The sequence below is a fragment of the Rissa tridactyla genome, chromosome 1 (assembly GCF_028500815.1).
Source record: "Rissa tridactyla isolate bRisTri1 chromosome 1, bRisTri1.patW.cur.20221130, whole genome shotgun sequence".
In the NCBI taxonomy this organism is placed as follows: domain Eukaryota; kingdom Metazoa; phylum Chordata; class Aves; order Charadriiformes; family Laridae; genus Rissa; species Rissa tridactyla.
Genome location: NC_071466.1, coordinates 170,691,305 through 170,705,785, shown reverse-complemented (window position 1 = coordinate 170,705,785; position 14,481 = coordinate 170,691,305). Strand labels below are relative to the sequence as shown.

General features: G+C 38.9%; 1 protein-coding gene across 1 annotated transcript in view; it reads right to left on the bottom strand.

Moving 5' to 3' along the window:
* DCN (decorin) overlaps window positions 1-13,638 on the bottom strand; it is a 40,259-nt gene extending 26,621 nt beyond the window's left edge. The window contains exons 1-2 of the mRNA XM_054184014.1: window positions 13,453-13,638; window positions 9,112-9,344 (exon numbers count right to left, since the gene is read on the bottom strand). Coding sequence (XP_054039989.1) covers window positions 9,112-9,316 — 205 coding nt within the window. The 5' untranslated portion in view covers window positions 9,317-9,344; window positions 13,453-13,638. The remainder of the gene's footprint in view (window positions 1-9,111; window positions 9,345-13,452) is intronic.
* Between the last annotated feature and the right edge of the window lie 843 nt (window positions 13,639-14,481).

Genomic DNA, 14,481 nt, shown 5'->3' with positions numbered 1-14,481 from the left:
ATAACGGATATTGCAAGCTACAGATGTTATAAATTATTTTTCAGTGCTAGTCACATTTTTGGTACAGACAGATTCAGCCTCCCGGCCCCAAAAGCTAATACCTAAGAGTAATGATATATTCTTGAAACTAAAAATCAAGCAACTTCCATTTCTGTGTTCTTTCTAACTTTCTGGGACTTGTCATTTCAAAGGTCTGGAAGGTATATGCCTTCTCAAGAAGTACAGAAGTATTTTAAAAGGCTTAAAAATATTTTGAAATAGTCATGAGACTTCAGGGATTAAGACATTAAGTAAAACAAAAAAAAATCAAATATGAGTTTTCAGAGCTCCTAAAATTGCCAGCTTTACATTTGCCACTGTCACGGTTACAGACATAAAACATCCCATCAGAGAACAGCAACCGTCGCGTGTGATTCATGCAATCTGCCAGCACCATGTGCATAATGGCTTCAGTTAAAGTGGATGCAGTTGCAGATGCACTATCTATGAGTACTCATGCATTAAGGTGAAACATTTATTTCTTACGAGTATTTACAGTAGTCAGAAGAGAGCATTTCAGTGACTCAGAAAAGTGAGCATTATCTAACAAATTACATTTTGAATTAGCCTGTGGAGTAATATAATTTGAGGTTTGCCTGGTTCGTAGTTTAAGCAGCAGGCAACAGATACCAATTTAAGGGTAGCTCCCTCAGTCTTTACTTTGGGATTTACCAGAATTAGCACTAACATAATGGAGTAGCCATAAAGAGTCATTTGGGGGGGTGGATCTTCTCTGGTTTCAAGTAAACCTACCCCTTCCTGTTCTGACCACATGGCCACTGAACAGCCCTAGTTTTATTATGACCTGAGGGCAAAGATATGTTCCCGGTTATTTTGGGTACTTCTAAACATAACATGGCCATTTTTCATAAATGTTGTAGGATTGTTTTCAACCTACTTTCACACAAGCAAACAATGGAAGGAGACGCTGTGACTGGACATAGCGAATAACATTTAAATAAATGTTGAGAGAGGATATCCTGACTGAATCAGGGAGTCTGCAGACCTGCTAGTTCCCTTTTTCTACTAGATGATGTTGTATATATCCTTGTAACTCTTAGATATTTTAGGTTTGTTACTTTTTTATTTTATTAGTCATTTAGTGACCTTCCCCAGGTCAGTTATCACTGTAATAGTCATCCCCTTCAGTACAGACGATGTAAACTCTCTGCCATAGAGAGAGAAAATAAAGAAAACAAATTTTGCCGCCTAACCCTGAAAACAGTAAAATTTCCATTCAATTATATCTGAAACTTTCTGTACATCCCCTTTTCTAACAATTTCTATTATAGCTTCCCTTGAAAAAGCATGGTTTTCCCTTCCACGTTCATATTGTCCCTTCTTTTCTTGAAAGGGTTCCTATCGTGTCTATCTTCCTATCCTGGTCTTCTTCCATTGGCTTTCTCCTCTTTCATTTTTCTTCTAGTATCTGTTCAGTATCTAGTATCTGCCTTTTTTTCTTTTCTGGACTGCTGCTAATATAAAAACTTTATTAGCACCGTTCGCCTTTCCTTTTCCATTCTTACTTCCCAGCCGTAAAGAATTAGTGTAATCTTCCCAATCTGAAGGTGTGGAAATCAATGCTGAAGAACTAATTGAACTTATGGAAAGAAATGGCATCACAGCTGAATGAGATAACATAGCCTTTTAGTCCTGTTTGGCTAACTTGCTTATATCTTTGCTCCTACATCCCTTAGGTAGAGATATTCAGCAAAGAGTTTGTACCACGACAAACACTCTTCCATGTCACCCTAAAATATGAATTCACCGAGAGCCTGTTTAGTTTCTGAGGCCCACACTGGAGCAATAGAAGGGAAAACCTGCAGTCCAGCGTAGAAACTGAGGTCGTCCTAGGCTTTCACATTTTACACGGTGCAGGCAGAAACTGGGGCTGGGATGACCTATTGCATGTTTCTGTTGTGCTGATGATGTATTACAGAACCAGATTGTAGCCCCATTTACATTTTCACATGTTTCAAATGCTTTAGTATTTCTGTAAATAATCTGTCCATTTGTTGCTTTTCCATTAAATCTAAAGTTGCCATGAAATTTGGTGGGAAGAAAAGGTTTCTTGTTTTCACTGCTTTTTAAAATATGAGTATATATTGCATTCCTTTTCTCATTGAAATTAAAACTGCAAGCATCCTCTCCTTAACAGATTTTTATAGCAACTCAAAGCACTCCAAATAGAACCCAGGAAACAAACACAAAGCTGGTATGGGATGCTCTCCTGGGTGCCCTCTCACTTAAGAGCACGTATGCAGAGAACGAACAAATTCTTTAAATACCGCTTATCACCTTTTTCATTCCCTATTGACTGCCTAAGAAGTCTGCAGTAGAGTTGTCTGTGTAGCAAATGTAACCCTGCTAACAACAGGGTCATTTGTACAGAGCTGTTCTAGTCCCATAATTGGTCCCATAAATTGAAAATTACAACTCAATCCCCCCCACTGCGGAAAAAAACCCCGGTCAGACACAGTCCTTCGTGTTAAGGTCCCCCTGTGTTCATTGTTTCCATCTCTTTGCTTGCAGAGAAGCCAATGAGTGAGTTCTACTCCATCTATCTACTTCGCTTTCATAGCAGACATAGTAGGACAAGAATGATCTGTGTGAATGAGACCTTAAATACAATACAACCAAAGAGACCTAGAATTCCAGCATTTGTCAATACTGTCTGTCAGGGCAGGCAGGTAAAGCAGGAAAAATAAGTTTAAAAAATGCAATATATTTTGAAGGATATAATCTTAGATTTTAAATTTAGGAAAAGATAAAAGTATATTCAGAAAACTACTCTGGTTTTTGTTTTTGTTTTTTTTTCTGTAACCTGATTATCTTCTTTTGGCTCACACATGACAGATATGGGTAAAGCAAAATACAGAGCAGTGCATCCAAAGTTGATAAGGAGGGGACACTCTCAAGTCTGTGTTAGAAAGAGGTGTTTTGAAAATCTGCTTAAAACTAGAATCTTTTCTAAATACCATGGTAACTGGACTCTGTGAGCAGAGTTTTCCTGAGTAGCTGGAGGTTAGTATTGGCAGTTCCTTGATGTTATCATTGGTGGCTTCACATAGAAGCCAAATTCCTAGGTCTCCTCCCTGTTGGCAGTGGATTCTCAGTGAACATTGGGAAGGAGCCTTTGGACTCTTTAGCTCTTCCTAAGACTTGGCTGGGAACCTTTCGCAGTTGAATAGCACAGGCTTTATGCTGTGAAAACACGGATAGTTTTTTAAATATTTATATGTCTTACCAAGTAATAAAAGTGTTAAGAAGATAATACACATACTAAAGATGTCCATAACGCTAGTAGGTGTCAGCAGTTATTACTTAGTATGTTTTAAGCACTGTAATCACCTGCTATGACTTATAATAATTGACACACATTTCACTAGCTATCTATCAGCTATTTATTTGTGCACTGGGACATTTTAAAAATAAACTCTTGTCACAGTGCAAACCAGAAAACAGTCGCTTCTTGTATCACTTGCACTTGGCAGTCAGGATTTCCATTCCTGCCATTAGGCTTTCTTAAAAAAAAAGAAAACTCACAGAGTTGGTAACTGTTACCTTGGAGTAAGCAGCTAGTAAAGAAGGGATGTATTTAGAGTGGATTAATTTTCACCTAGAATCATGTTTATCAACTGGAACTGGAACATCAGCAATCCAGGCTGCGATGCAACAAGGCCTGTCTTTTACTGTTACACTGGTGAAAGCTAATGACTTTTTGTTACTATAAAGCAGTCTACATCCAGGTCAATATATTTTTTTTTCTTGACAACTTTTCAAGAGTGTTTTCTAATTATTGGGTTCTTGAATTAATAATTTTTCAGGATGTACCGAGTACAGGGCTTTAATTGATGCTTTCTTTAACTTCCAAGGCATCCCAAAAATTGTATATAAGCAGAATATATACAAAAATTTTAAAAATCCATGGCAAATTTGTTAAAAAATAATGCTGGTAACCCGAGTTTATTTTTCCCATGTTTTAATTTCATCACACATAACTTCGTCAATCTGAAAGTAAGTTGTATAGCCTTGAGTAGTCACTGGGGCCCTGTGTTGGCAGCTTAATTTCCCAAGAATCCTTTCTGTCACCTTAGACAGGATGAACTGCCCCATGGGGTGGCTGCCTGACTCTCCCCATGGCTGTGAAAGGAGCCAGATAACTCTTAGATAGCTAACATCACCCGAGATCACTCCTATGTTACGGATAATACCTGTAATACTCCATATAGATCCTCCAGTCTGATCTCCAACGTGTTAGAGTATTACTGTTCAGCCAGTTAGCATGTGGAAAGGTTGATTACAGCATAACTTCTGTTTGTCTAAGTAATGTTGTCCAAAAAGGCATTTAGTCTTCAGTTTTAAGGCCATGGTATTGTGTTGCAGAGGCTACTCTCAGTATAAGTGACAATATACCTTCCTAGATTTCATGGTTGCATTTTTATTGATAATGTTTTTGTTAAATGATCAAGTTTCATGGAGTCAGGGGATTTCATGAGGGTCTCAGCTTTTATTAAACATAAAAGGAATAAGTCTCTAGTCCTTATTGTTAACAGGAAAAAGTGCATAAAACATGGAACAACTTGTCCTAAAGGCTCAGCAATTACAATGTAAATTAGCAAAATCTTTTTTATTTAAAAATTATATTTGTTGATGTCTGGCCATTTAAGGATCCATGCTTTCTCTTATTACATCTTTAGAAACCTGTAAGATTTTGAGCTAAACATTTAGCTTTAAAAATTATAGTTTTGAAAGGTTGGTAAACATTTAAGTAATGACAGGGATTCTAAAGCCAAGTACACAATAGTAAGTAACCCTATCTGTTTTCTTGAACTCCTAAAATGACTGAGACTGATCACCAATGAGGCATGTATTATTTTTCTTCAAAAATATTTTATGTTGACAACAGAAATTCAAATCAAGGTATATCTCAAAGGAGATCATTTCCTTTATAATGAGAGATGGGGTTCCCAAATGGAGTCGTGATCAGAAAATGGGTGTTCAGATGTTTCTGGAAGATTTTATACAATGAGTTAAATCATCTTTTGTCAAGAATTAAATTAGCTGTTGTCAAATTACCACGGTTCACATGTTGATAGAGTTTAGACACTCTATGTGTTCGGATAAACTGCCTCATGTTACTGGATCCCTGGAATAATGCTTTACGTATCTATGAGATTTTCACCCACTGATCTCAAAGTGCTTTTCAAACGCACACTCCAGCACCCATGCTGAGCTTTAATATACCCTTCTTTACAGATGGAGAAACCAGCATTTCTGAGCTGTGAGTAAAATTCCAATTTAAGCTGTAACACTGCTTGAACTTTGATTACTGACATTCATCTCTTGCACACTTTTTGGAGACCACAAAACCTCCATGGATGCTCACAGCAAGAGGACTGGAGGGACCCCCCTACATCCTGTGAAGTCTCCAAGGAAGGCGATCTCATTCAATCCTGCAGAACACAGATGCTGCTCACTTTGTAAGGGGCTGACAGACTTATCTGAAGGTGAAATAAAGCTCTGACGACCACCTCTGAAAGCGCTTATGGAGCATTTTGCATGCTCTGCAGGGCTGAGTAATCACACATGTGTCCTCCTGCCTATCAAGGCACTCTGGGAGGAACCTTTTCCTGAGACTCCCTTTGGGAGGATGAGACTTTAAATGGAACGGTTAATCCTTGCTAGGGCTTTTACGAGGTGTGCTTGCCTGGCCAACTGACTGCATATCTTCCCTGTATTTATTACTTTAAAACATGAAGAGCTGCCTCTTACCAGCTATATCAGCTAGTCCTCATCTGTACTGTGTGCTAATAAGGAAGATGTTCGTGATTTCTATGGCAAGTCTGGCACAGTAATGCCTTATACTGAGGCATGATTATAAAGGGAACCTGTGGCTCCCTTTTAGCAACAGGAAGCAGATTCAGAAAAGGCAGGACTTTTACAGAGATACCACGGTGGCCTTCCTTGATGAGATACTTGAGCCTATTGCACAAAGGTAATACATCTCATATAAGGTAGGCGCATGGGGCTCTGCTCTCGATCTGTCAGTAACCGCAGCTCGGAGAGAATTCTTCTTCAGGGTGTGAGAAGACGGCTTTCTCCTTCCTGCTAACTCAGCTCTTGGCTTGGAGGCAAAATAAATTAATTCGGAGGTATGTGCTTAGGAAGATGTGACTGAAGCTTAAAAGTTCAGGAATGCAAAACTTCAGCTGACAAGAGTGTAATTGGACCACTGGGCATTTTTTCCCTGTTTTTATTAATTTGGATATTATTTTTTTTATTATTCCCATCCAGTGCTCATGAGACAAGGGGCAAACCTGATCTCTGGACCCTGGATGTGATAGTTCTCCTGTGGTTTACTCACATAACTCTGTGTCAGGTAGTTGGCTTTTTCCTTAAGAAGCAAGAGTTTACAAATAGCAAATGCCCCTTTGGTAACAAAAAGAAGCATGCTGAGGAAGAGGAAACCTCTCCATAAGTAGCCCACGTTAGGGTCCCCCAGCTGCCTTGCTCTGACATGCCCTCTGCACCCAGGGGTTCATGGCTGCAAAGAGCCCTACCTCCACGCCAGAGACTGGGTGGAAGGAAGGATCCTGATCCAGATTTCAACTTTCCTTTGTGGGACTTAATTTAGTAAGCTCTTAATATATCCCTGGGAGGAGTCTTGTTATTGCCTGCAGTTTTTCTTCAATTAGTGCCCATGGGACTAGATGACTAAATTTGATAATTTTAGGGGAGGGAGATAGCTAATTTTTTTGGGTCGTAAAAGCCCGGAGCTGAAGGGCAAGTCGGGCCAGGAGAGATGGTTTGCAGGGAGGTGGAAGTGGTTTCATGGCTCCTGCATGCACATTGCCTTCCTGATCGCCGTGCCCCAAGCACCCTTCATCCCACAGCCCAGGAGCATGCTCGGTCATCCCGGCAGGACCTCCACAGTTTGCAACGAAATTTTGAGATTTTAGAGCCAGCTGCCAGCTATCCTCAAGTCAGTAGGTAAACCTGACCTTGTCTGAGTCACATAGAAATGGATTCAAGGCTGGAAGAGAGGAGAGCGGAGGGCAGATTTACCTGTGAGCAGGCAGCACACACAGCTGCCCTGTCCCTACTGCAGGGGTGGCCACGGGACTTGCGCCCCGATGAGCCTCCCACTTGGGCCATGACCCAGGAGGGGCTGTCATAGCCACATCTGACAGGGATGGACTTAATGCCAAGGCTGGGGAACTCTGCATGATTATTACTTCCTTGAGCTCTACCAGGGAAATATTATTTATTTTTCAGGGCTGCATATTTTGAGCCCAGAGAGATCTCTCTTCCTTCGTGCCCAGAGGCCGGATGTTATCAGCTCAGCCGCTTCAAAAGCACAATCTTTTCATTGCAGTATCTGCATCATGCGGGTTTAAATCAAGCTCAAAATATATCTCTTTCTTATCACCCCTCTCGAAATTATCTCTGAAACACAGAACTGGGGCCTTAATTGCTGTATTTCTGAGTCTCCTTGTCAGTATGGGACTCTATTAACCTAGAAGCATCTGTAGGGAGTGGACTGTAGAGCAACCCTTCAGAAACCACATGTGTGTGAAGGAGAACTGAACGAACATGGGAGCAAGTACAGCAACAAAGGGTCCCTGTGTGAATATATCTACTTTTTTACCAAGTGAAAGCTCCTTACGTTCTGTAGAATTGAAGCAGACTGGGTACAAGTTCCCAAAATAACTTAAATTCCATCAGCATTAGCCAGTGTAACAACAATAAAAGACCTTCATGGCATGTGGGGCAACCTCCTCTCCACTCCCCACGCCATGTTTGCTATTATCTGTCACCTAAATGGTAAAAAAAGAAAATATCTTTCAACAGGGACAGTACTGTGAAAGCTTTATGAATGCACGGCTAGGTTAGTCCGTGCTCATTTGTGCAACTTGGCTTGCATTATTCACTGGGTCTTTGCCAAACGTATCTGTTGCGTAATTATGTGGCTTGCTTTAATAAATTCACAGAAGTTTCTAGGGATGTAACTAATGTTTCCCTCTCCTTTTTGTAATTATATGACACCCACCACAATGAGACTCAGGTCCTAATTGGTGAATTTGTGCCATGGTTTACAGCAATTATCAAGCCAATGCTATAACACAGGAAAATAGAAACACCCAGCTATACATTTAAACAGCTGAAAGAAGACTTAAAAAAAAAAGTCTGTAAAATTATATGAGAAATTATTTGTCTGTCCACTGAATAAATTGCCTAATTTCCTTGTGAGCAAAACCGACTTTAATTGATTTTCTGCACTGCGCATTGACTTAGGCTGAATAATACAGGTTTAAACCAAGAGCAGTCTCACTGAAGTCAACTTCATTACTTGCATGGGGAAGTCAAATACAGCGATGTCAGACATGGCTTCACATCCTGCTGGTCTGACTGTGCAGACGAGCCCTGCTATGTGAGGGAGTAAGGGGAGTTTGTGAGAAAGTTTCTCAAGGTTTCAGCTTGAACAGTGTCTACGAAAGATATTTAATAAGGAGCTCCAAAACGTGTTTATTGCTTTGGAGTGTTTCCAAGTCCTTTCCTCCAAAGGACTGGTTCCAGCATATATGATTCAGGTTTGGTTATTCCATGCTCATGTATTCCAATGGAAATGGGATGATTTCTATGTTGAGGTACCAGACAGTATGATTAAGAGTGTTGGAGCTTGGACCATGCAATTTAGAACCTTTTAAAATGTTTCCATCCCCACATCTGACCTTGCCAAATTTATTTAATATGTATTTGAAGGAATAGCCTTGAAAAGTTATTTTGTCTGCAATAGAAATCTGTGGTCTTTGAAGAACAAGTGATACATACATACACAAAACACACATTAAAAAAATCAAACATTCTTCATGGTCTTAACAAATGCCCATCTTGTCGGGGCTTTATGGCCTACTTCATATAGTACATTCTACTTGACAATAGCTGTAGCATATTTCTTTGACAAAAACCCAGTTACAGCGTGGCAGTGCTTGGCAGCCTCACCACCTCAGCTGCAAACCCGTGGCTAGAATGTTAGTACAGACTCTATGAAGATACTCTTGGGCTTACCTAGGTCAGAGCACTGCACCACGCGAAGATGGCACTGGCAGCGGAAGGGGCACACTGGTCCAAATCCAGATATGACGGGATCATCTGTTGGAGGCATATCGGCCGACCCTTCATCCTCCAGCATAAAGTCAAAGAGGCCCTGCTGGTGGAACGGCTTGGCCAAGCATGCTGGCAGCAGTAGGACGAAGAGAAGAGCCAGCTTCATGGCTTAGTTCATCGACTCCGGGCAGAACCTAGGGATCAAAGCAGGAGATTTACAACAAAAGTAGCAGTTTCCCATAGCTGCACAGTTCCTGCTGACGGAGGTCCAGCATATCCACCAATTGCATAACTGTTCCTTTCGATAAATGAAAACTCAATTCTGAAAATAGGACAGTTATGTGATAGGAGTCTGGTAACTGCTTGTCAATAGGCTTTTCTTTTTTTTTTTTTTTTTACAGAGCAGTTTAAAGGCAACTGTAAACACATCTGTTTGCATATTTAGAGTAATATTTATTAGGAACAGGCAGCGCTGTCAACTTTGTTATGCAAAACAGTCAAAACAATAAGCCACATTTTCCATGTGTCTGTTTTCTGCCAACGTAACAGTCTATTTGATTTCATTAGCATTTGTTTCATAGCAATGAGTTTGTCTCCTGGGGACAAACCTGAGGTTCCCAAACTCACTGTAATGCAGTATTTCATGGCCTGAGAAATATTTTTTTTTTCCAAAGTGCCAGCTTGCTGTGTGTTTTAAATTATAGCCTAGTAAAACTGACTGAGAAAGAGTAAGATCTAGTGACGGGGTGGAGAGAGAGGGGAAGATCTTTAGTTCTTTAAATGAGCTATACTTCTTTTTTAGTTTAAACAGCGCAATAAAATGGAATACAATGTTGTGTTATATTGGATGTTCTTGGCTTGCTTTCCAGATTTTTGGCTAGGGGATTTTATGATATAAACAATGCACCCTGAAAATCCTCTGCTTTGCACTGCATAAGCATTTGAATTGATGCTTGTAGTATTGTCAGCACACTTTCTAATGTGCCTTCAGGGCCTCATTTTGCAGATTTTCATGTTCAGGGGCAACTTTATGCAAGTATGTATTGCCATAGATATTAACAAGGAAAACTGCTTAAATACGTGTTCTCAGGACCTAGGCCTAAATGCATTTCAACACAACATTGTGCTACCTGTGTCATTGTGTGCTAAGGAGAAATTACAAAACAACTGTTTGCAGGTTTTGTATTAAGGCTGTATAGATCACCTAATTTTCTGAAATTTTTTTATTTTTTTTTTACAGTTCATTATACAAAAGAAAGCTTATCTTTTACAAACCTTCATGGATCTAAAAAAGAGCTCACAAAGAAAAAAATATGAAGAATCCTGCCTTCAAGTTGCCAAGTGACAGAAAGGCAAACTTGTCATTTATTTAGAAGCCTTTGCATAAAATGGATGGCATAGTCCTGAATACAGATATTGCTCTCCGTAATGAAAGCAAAAATGTTACTTGCTTCTTCAGGTCAGTAACTTCTGAAATGCCTTGTCTGGGCACTAGCTGTGATTGATTTTTTTCTAGCAGAAATTATCTAACAGTTAGGGGCGTGGTATGGCATTTCTCAGCTCCATATTGACTAATGGAAAGATAAAAAAATGGGGAAGAGGCAGAGGAGGAGGACCGCCTCTCTTTCTGCATTGACATGTGGAACCTACCAGGTAGATGACTAAAATGGTCAGCTGATGTGAGGTGAGAGTGGTATACTGAGGCCTCTCTTTCTAGAATAACACATCCAGGTACTCTAATAGGAGTGGTTAGTATAAAAAAAAACCCTAAATAAATAAAAAACAAAGGCCTGGAAATAGATACAGTCTATATTGTGCCTGGGTTCAATTTCCTTCATGAATTTCTACCTACAGATGCCAATAATGCAATCCTGCAGAAACTTGTAGGGCTGAGTCTTGAGAGGATGATAAGGTTACCTCATAAAACATGCTAGTATTTTAAAATCATAACTTGCAATTCTGTCATCTACGTAACAGTAAGACAGGTATCTACGACCTTCAGATGTCCCAAAGACTTCAAAGTGACTTCACATGGATAAAGTACCCTTTCTGTTGCCTCATAAAGAGACATAGTTGGTTGCTTAGTTGGACCTGAAAGCACTTTCTATTCCTGGAGCAGACATATTACCTACTGCATACACTGAGGGGTTTTGCAGACCCCAATGTCAACTAGAGCATTTTAGCATGCCCTGTTGGCCCAACTCAGTGCTGTGCAAACTCGTGCCATGTAGCAGGGGCAGGCTGTGTCGCCATGTGGGCCATCCTCCTGCGCTCCCTCCTGCCCTGCCCCCCCCCACCGACATTGGGGCTGAGTCCCTTCCCCGGCAACACCCCCAGGAGCACACAGGAACAAGGAAGGATGTCACAGCAAAGTGGTGTTAATACGTGGTGGTGAGTTCTTACCATGGTTCAAACCAAAAGAAGATTTTTGAAATAATCATTATTATGTATGAATTATTGTAATACAACAATGCAATTTATTAATAGTCTGAAACAGGACGACAAATTTGCCAAATCATCACCATTCATTGTAATAAGCTGCCTTGTGAAAATGATCAATAAAACATTACCCCAGTACAAATTATTTTTCAGAATGTACATTAACATCAATAAACTTTGGGTATGCTGCACGCCAACCCTGGCATGGCACTGGCAGTCAGTACTTTTTAAAGAGCTTCCCCTGTTCTTTTTTATGTATTCATGTATTTTTAAAATATTTTTAAATATTTAAAACTGCTTGTATTCCCCCCCAGGGTCACTGCTGAAGCACCGTCCGTCCCAAGAAAGCACAATCAGGATCTTATCCTGGAGTTAAATTACTACCCCTCAAAAAAAAAAACAAACCCAAAAACAATGCAAAGGTACTTTGGAAGTGTCTTCACACTTCTTGTTCACATTAATATTGATGACTTCACTTATCTCAGTTAAACCCTGTAGTAGGCCTTTTCCTTTGGTCTCTGTTTTGTCAAAATGATAATGAAATCAGTAAGAGTTGTGTATAAAGGAAAACTGTAGGACAACAAAGGATATCAAGGATCTAATTTGAGGACACAGCAGAGAAAATAGCACACACAAGCTACATATTAATCAGGAAACAGGAATAGATATGTGTCTGCATATCTTTATTCGTATATGTATTTGTACCACAGGCACACACATCTGTTCCTATTGTTTGCATGTGTAAATGAACATAAACAGTTAGAGAAAAAAAATATACACAAAACTGTACTAGTAAGAAATGTTTACATTTCACTTACAAAAAAAATAGAGAGGGGGGAAAAAATCTGAATTCTTAAAGGTCTGTGAAACAATATTTATGTCTGCAGGACATAACTGTTTAAATTTGCTTTAATTATGTGTTTACAATGAGGAAGACTTTTCCACAAACAGAGGAAACTATACCATAGACTTGGCCACATTTCAGTTTAAAATACCACTGGAAATGTGCTTCATCAGTTCACGTCACCACTCTATTGGTGGTCTTCTTGTCAGTTTACCCTAATATTAAGTTTTAAATATTAGTTCACCTACTGTCAGAAATCTTTCAAAATGCCACAAAAAACACGTTAAACAATATCTGCAGTTTCAAAAAAAAAAATCCCCTACATTACATGTTTTACCCATTTTGTGTAATAAAGTCTAGGTGTGCAAACATAGGAGCTGGAAGTTTTAAAGAGATTCAAACTCTGTTAATAGGAGTTTAAACTCCAGGAATTTTCTTTTCTACTATTTCATTCATAGGAACCTTCTTTAAATGTGAATCCCTGTTTGTACACTGTAACATAGCACATTCTAACATTACAAAGGCATACACTCAGCCCGTCTAACTGATTACTACGTATTTTTTTCTCTGAAAATTGAAATTATATTCATTAATATTTGGAATACATATGAAGAAACCCGAACGAAAAAGAAACCACAGAGTGCAGTTTAAAAGAGAAATGTAAGAACTCACGCATTTTTTACACTCACTCCATCACCGATTCTAAGCACTGGCTTGCAAACAGAGAATATACTGCTGCAAAAGTTTACAGTAAAGAAAAAGAAAGGACTATAGCTGTGCTTATACAAATCAAAACAAGAGACAGAGCAGTCAAATAAACAGTAGGAAATCTGCACAATCCTTGAGAATGCATTCTCATGTTCCCAAGAAACAAAAGTGCTGGATACAAAACTTAACATTGCTAGACATTTAGTAGGATTTTTTCCTTCCTTCTCTTAAAATTCAACTAGTTCTTGCCGTAGACTTGCCTGAAGTTTTATTAGTACAGCATAGTTCAGGAGAATTACTGAAAACCGTACCTTTTAATCCAGGGATTTGCAACAGGAGCTCTCAAAGCTGAGATGTAATTAAACTAAATATTCAACCCAGGCAAAAGGCTTTGCAGGTGTGGAAAGGAGGAGGGGGTAAGTTCAGCTCAGTGACTGTCACTTGGTGGAAAACCCTCCTGCTTCTATTCCATAGCACAGTTAAAAAATAAGGTTTCTCTCAATGAACACAATCCAGGCTGACACCCACATTAGATCATATGGTAATGATATGTCTCCTGTATTGTAGCCAGAAACTTTATCAGCTCTTTTGCTTTCTTTTCCTCCTTTTTCTTTTTCATTTGCTTTATTTCTTTTTCATATGTTTATAATCCCAAACTACTTGTACACTAGAAGACAGATGCTTAGCTGTAATTCATCTTACTTACTTTATTTATGTCCCTACAACATATATTTAGGAAAGTTTTCTTGGTTTTAACTATGTTTTTTTTTCTGACTCAATACTGAGAAAAATTTCTGGCTGTTCCTCTTGTTTATAGTATTTGTAATTCAAGGAAATGATATAAAATTAATCTTGGAGGTAGTCAAAGTGGAGATTTATATCAGAAAAAAAGGGTAGCTTTAGGTAAAACTATTTAAACAGATATCAACCTGCCTTTGCTTTTGCTGTAATCTCTGTCAAACCAAGCACTATATAGTGTAATATAATATTATCCTGTCTAATAATAGAGTTTTTATGTATTTCTTCAAACTAAAGCATGTTTTTGATATGTATGAAAATCATGTTTTCATTAGTAGAACAATTCTAACATTTGTGGTTAGAACTGCTTTATATAAACTTTGCTTTTTTTTACTGCTTTCTCACCAGGACAGCAAAGCAGAGGGGAAATTAGCTTTAAGTGGTTTTTTGGGGTGGTTTGGTTTTGGGGATTTTTTTGTGTTTTTTTAAGAGACAGTGGAGAATTTTTAAAGCATGAAAGGAAAAACACATCTGACTCATTTTATTCAGACTTATATTTTATTTTACTAATTTCTGTTTTGATGCAAATATCAATGGAAGCT